At 40.5% G+C, this 5,663-nt stretch overlaps 1 protein-coding gene across 3 annotated transcripts; it reads left to right on the plus strand.

Moving 5' to 3' along the window:
• The first annotated feature begins 2,999 nt into the window (after positions 1–2,999).
• Positions 3,000–5,440, plus strand: Gm21293 (predicted gene, 21293). Of its 3 annotated transcripts, none has more exons than NM_001270898.1 (2): positions 3,000–3,105; positions 4,330–5,440. In NM_001270898.1, exon 2 carries the CDS (start codon positions 4,356–4,358, stop codon positions 5,148–5,150), a length of 795 nt encoding a protein of 264 aa, NP_001257827.1. In that variant the 5' UTR covers positions 3,000–3,105; positions 4,330–4,355; the 3' UTR covers positions 5,151–5,440. The 3 variants fall into 3 exon arrangements, with proteins under 3 accessions (NP_001257827.1, XP_017169242.1, XP_030100652.1); XM_017313753.1 differs by lacking the exon at positions 3,000–3,105 and having other exon boundaries at positions 4,336–4,995; positions 5,077–5,303; XM_030244792.1 differs by lacking the exon at positions 3,000–3,105 and having other exon boundaries at positions 4,336–4,995; positions 5,080–5,303.
• Positions 5,441–5,663: the final 223 nt, after the last annotated feature.

The following is a 5,663-nucleotide window of genomic DNA, read 5'->3' on the forward strand; positions in this document are numbered from 1 at the left end:
GTATCTTATATCTCGGGTATACTAAGTTTCTGGGCTAATATCCACTTATCAGTGAGTACATATCATTTGAGTTCTTTTGTGATTGTGTTACCTCACTCAGGATGATGCCCTCCAGGTCCATCCATTTGCCTAGGATTTTCATAAATTCATTCTTTTAAATAGCTGAGTAGTACTCCATTGTGTAAATGTACCACATTTTTTGTATCCATTCCTCTGTTGAGGGACATCTGGGTTCATTCCAGCTTCTGGCTACTATAAATAAGGTTGCTATAAATATAGTGGAGCATGTGTCCTTCTTACCAGTTGGGACATCTTCTGGATATGTGCCCAGGAGAGGTATTGCGGGATCCTCCAGTAGTACTATGTCCAATTTTCTGAGGAACGGCCAGACTGATTTCCAGAGTGGTTGTACAAGTTTGCAATCCCACCAACAATGGAGAAGTGTTCCTCTTTCTCCACATCCTCTCCTGCATCTGCTGTCACCTGAATTTTTGATCTTAGCCATAATGACTGGTGTGAGATGGAATCTCAGGGTTGTTTTGATTTGCATTTCTCTGATGATTAAGGATGCTGAGCATTTTTTCAGGTGCTTCTCAGCTATTGGGTATTCCTCAGGTGAGAATTCTTTGTTTAGCTCTGAACCCCATTGTATTGGGGTTATTTGATTTTCTGGAGTCCACCTTCTCGAGGTCTTTATATATATTGGATATTAGACCCCTATATGATTTAGGATAGGTAAAGATCCTTTCCCTATCTGTGGGTGTCCTTTTTGTCTTATTGATGGTGTCTTTTGCCTTACAGAAGCTTTGCAGTTTCATGAGGTCCCAATTGTCAATTCTCGATCTTACAGCCCAAGCCATTGCTGTTCAATTCAGGAATTTTTCCCCTGTGCCCATATCTTCAAGGCTTTTCCCCACTTTCTTCTCTATAAGTTTCAGTGTCTCTGGTTTTATGTGAAGTTCCTTGATCCACTTAGATTTGACCTTAGTACAAAGAGATAGGAATGGATCGATTCACATTCTTCTGCATGTTAACAACCAGTTGTGCCAGCACCATTTGTTGAAAGTGCTGTCTTTCTTCCACTGGATGGTTTTAGATCCCTTGTCGAAGATCAAGTGACCATAGGTGTGTGGGTTCATTTCTGGGTCTTCAATTCTATTCCATTGGTCTACTTGTCTGTCTTCAGTGCCATGCAGTTTTTATCACAATTGCTCTGTAGTAAAACTTTAGGTCAGGCATGGTGATTCCACTAGAGGTTCTTTTATTCATGAGAAGAGTTTTTGCTATCCTAGGTTTTTTGTTACTCCAGATGAATTTGCAAATTGCTCTGTCTAATTCATTGAAGAATTGAGTTGGAATTTTGATGGGGATTGCATTGAATCTTTAGATTGCTTAACTATTCCACAAAATAGAAGTAGAAGGTACTCTACCCAAATCATTTTATGAAGCCACAATTACTCTGATACCTAAACCACAGAAAGATCCAACAAAGACAGAGAAATGCAGACCAATTTCCCTTATGAATATCAATGCAAAAATACTCAATAAAATTCTCGTTAACCGAATCCAAGAACACATTAAAGCAATCATCTATCCTGACCAAGTAGGGTTTATTCCAGGGATGCAGGGATGGTTTAATATATAGAAATCCATCAACGTAATCCATTCGATAAACCAACTCAAACACAAAAACCACATGATTATCTCGTTAGATGCTGAGAAAGCATTTGACAAGATCCAACACCCATTCATGATAAAAGACTTGGAAAGATCAGGAATTCAAGGCCCATACCTAAACATGATAAAAGCAATCTACAGCAAATCTGTAGCCAACATCAAAGTAAATGGTGAGAAGCTGGAAGCAATTCCACTAAAATCTGGGATTAGACAAGGCTGCCCACTTTCTCCCTACCTCTTCATCATAGTACTTGAAGTCCTAGCCAGAGCAATTAGACAACAAAAGGAAATCAAGGGGATACAAATTGGAAAAGATGAAGTCAAAATGTCACTCTTTGCAGATGATATGATAGTATATATAAGTGACCCTAAAAATTCCACCAGAGAACTCCTAAACCTGATAAACAGCTTCGGTGAAGTAGCTGGATATAAAGTTAACTCAAACAAGTCAATGGCCTTTCTCTACACAAAGAATAAACAGGCTGAGAAAGAAATTAGGGAAACAACACCCTTCTCAATAGTCACAAATAATATAAAATATCGTGGCGTGACTCTAACTAAGGAAGTGAAAGATCTGAATGATAAGAACTTCAAGTCTCTGTAGAAAGAAATTAAAGAAGATCTAAGAAGATGGAAAGATCTCCCATGCTCAGGGATTGGCAGGATTAACATTGTGAATCCCCTTTAAAGGACATTCTTTGTTACCCTGTCCGTTGCAGTCATAAAATCCCGTCAATTGTGACCATGTTTTGGCTTTGACTTTTGTTCAATTGTTGTTTTCTTTACTTTTGTTTTTAGTATCTACTGGGAGAAGTTTAGAAATGGTTTACTGAGTGATTAGGTGTCAAAAACTTTCATTAAACCCTTGGGAGGCAGAGGCAGGCAGATCTCTCAATTGGAGGACATCTCTTCTCTACAGAGTTTCAAAGACTGATATCTCGAAAAAAATATTTTTAAGAGATTTAATTATGTTAAGAGGGGTGATCTGAAGTCATTTTAAAATAAAACATTTAGTCTGATGTAGTGGCTATTCCTGGTTGTCAACTTGACTCTATTTGGAATGAACTACAATGCAGAATTGGAAGGCTCACCACTGACCCTTATCTGGAGGCTTGGAGGTCCTTATCTGGATCTTGGTATGGAGATCTTGAGCCATAGTGGCTATGGATTCCAGAAGATTGAATCTCGGAGTTTAAGGAACACACCTTTAATCTGGGCTACACCTTTCATCTAGGATTAAAGGTGTGGTGGAACACACCTTTAATCTGGGCTACACCTTCTGCTGGAGACAATATAAGGACATTGGAAGAAGGGAGTCTAGCTCTTGCTCCTTCGCCTGCTTGCTGTGTGAGACTGAGTAACTGCTAGATCCTTGGACTTCCATTCACAGCTTCGACTGAACAATTGTTGGGAATTTGGCTGCCGACTGTAAGTCATCAATAAATTCCTTTACTATCTAGAGACTGTCCATAAGTTCTGTGCCTCTAGAGAACCCTGACTAATACAGTCTGATGATTGGGTATTACACTGAATTAGCCACAGTCTTTTCTTCTGGCATCTGTTACAGTTGTAAACATTGCTTTCTTTAGTAATCTGTCTCTTTAAGGATTGCAATTATTTGTGGTGTGAAAACAGATTCAATTATCATAGATTGTAGGCTTATTTAGGGAGGGGGAGGTCCTTATAAAAGGAGTCTGGAGGGGCTTGGGCAGCACTCTTGAGAGAGCTGAGGCAAGCTACAAAGAGAGCAGTCTGCCGTGAGAAAGAAGGCTTGACCAAGAGGTGAGTGAACCACACCAACTAGTCTCAAGGAGCCTAATGTCTCCTAAGAGAGTTCCAGGTCTTCAGAGCTATGAAATAGTTCTTTCCCAAGACATAAACATAAAATTCAACTCTAAATACATTTGATTTTAAATAATCCAGTTTTTGACATTGGGTGGTCGTTTTATTCTAATTATGTTTGTTAAAATTTTTTAACTTCTGGTAAAATATAGAGATAGCATCATTTATCTCTGAAATCCAGAATTTACAAGGCAGCCCTGGACAGTTTAGAGCTGGCTGTGTGTACCAGGCTATCATGGAAGTTGGAAAGATCCTCCTGCCTCTGCCTCTTGAGGGCTGGGATTAAAAGCATTTGTTTTTATTTTAGTGTATTTTGTTTGTGACAAATACCCCTATGTAGACCTGGACAAACTGGTTATATTTTATATTCTATTCAAGTTCTTTCTGATGTGTTTGGTGTGGTGTTTCTACAGCAGACAGGTAGAGGTCAAAAGACTTGCATGGGTGAATTCTCTCCTCTGACTCTGGCACCCGGAGATTGGGCTCAGGTCACTGGTTTTGCTCCTAACAATACTTGCAATTTTTTTTTTTTTTTAATGAAACTGTGGTGTTAAGGAACTGTGTTTGCATTGGAATCATTCTGAGTAGACCAGGATAGTATTTAACTAGTTTTCTCATTTGCAATATGGTTAGAAGGTACAGCTACATATACCAGTTAAATTCAATCCTTTGTGGGTATATACTGATCAAGTTCAAGCTTCTTGTTTTTCCTAATCAGGTTCTCAGGATCTCTTCCTTATGCCTTAATGATGCAATATGCTAAAAGGAGAGATGTAATTTTACATAAAATAAATTTTGTTTTCAAATCAGGTACCTTGGATACAAGGCCAAATTCCATGACTACCATGGCTGACAAAATGGACATGTCATTGGAAGACATCATTAAGCTGACCAAGATCCAGCAAAGACGTCATGACAGGCCTGATTCCCGGGTGAATCGAGGCACTGGGTCTAAGAGGTATAGGCCAGCTTTCACCCATGGTGGAAGGAACAGGCTGGCACCATACTGCAGACCAAAACAACTTCCAGACAAGTGGCAGCATGACCTGTTCATTGGAGGCTTCAGGGGTCAAAACCACGTGGATACTGGTGGGAAGCTCTTCTTGTCAAATCTGCACTTCGGAGTGTCAGATGCTGATATTCAGCTACTCTTTGCTGAATTTGGAACGTTGAAGAAATCTGCTGTGCACTATGATCGCTGTGGACGAAGTTTAGGGACAGCACAGGTGCACTTTGAAAGGAAAGCAGATGCCCTGAAGGCTATGAGAGAGTACAATGGCGCCCCTTTGGATGGCCGCCCTATGAACATCCAGCTTGCCACCTCACAGATTGATAGACAAGGAAGACCTGCACAAAGCAAAAATAGGGGCGGCATGACAAGAAACCCTGGCTCTGGAGTATTAAGTGGTGGAGGCACCAAGAAATGGACACTTGGAGGCAGCCAGGGAAGAGGGAGAGGCACCATCAGGAACTCAAAACTGCAGCAACAGCAGCAGCAGCAGAAGCAGAAGCAGCAGCAGCAGCAGCAGAAGCAGCAGCAGAAGCAGCAGCAGAAGCAGCAGCAGCAGCTATCTGCAGAGGAGCTGGATGCCCAGCTGGATGCTTATCAGGAAATGATGGACACCAGCTGAACAATTGAGCAAAGCTGCACAAGAACGGAACCCATGGCCTGGTCTGTGATGCCTAGACTGAGGGTTGGCTACTGGACCATGAACACAATGGTGGATTCCTCCTTTGCTTCTTTTGCTTTTCTCCTGTTTTAAAACCCCATGTAAAGTTCTTTCTTTCTCTCCTTCTTTCTTTTATTTACATTCAGAAATACACCTGTTTTGTGCTGAGTTATTTTGTGGATAAATTATAGTTTTTGCTTTTGTGAAGTTGGCATTTTCACCTTTGCCCTAATAAAATTGTGTGTAGAAATAAACAAGTATTCTGGAGTCATAAAGTAATAAGACGCCGCTGATGACTGATTTTTGTGGAGAATGAGTAACTCTCACACATTTTGGGTCTCTCTGGGTCTCTTTGGGTCTATAGAAGAAATTTTCACTAACCTAATGAAAGAGATCTGCCATGAACACAAGAAAGGCCTACAGAACTCCAAATAGTTTGGACCAGAAAAGAAATTCCTCCTCTCACCTAATAAT

Source organism: Mus musculus, chromosome 10, assembly GCF_000001635.26.
Source record: "Mus musculus strain C57BL/6J chromosome 10, GRCm38.p6 C57BL/6J".
In the NCBI taxonomy this organism is placed as follows: Eukaryota; Metazoa; Chordata; class Mammalia; order Rodentia; family Muridae; genus Mus; species Mus musculus.

What these genes read in the sequence shown, in the direction of transcription:
- Gm21293 (NM_001270898.1), top strand. Translation starts at nt 4,356, where the DNA reads ATGACTACCATGGCTGACAAAATGGACATGTCATTGGAAGACATCATT.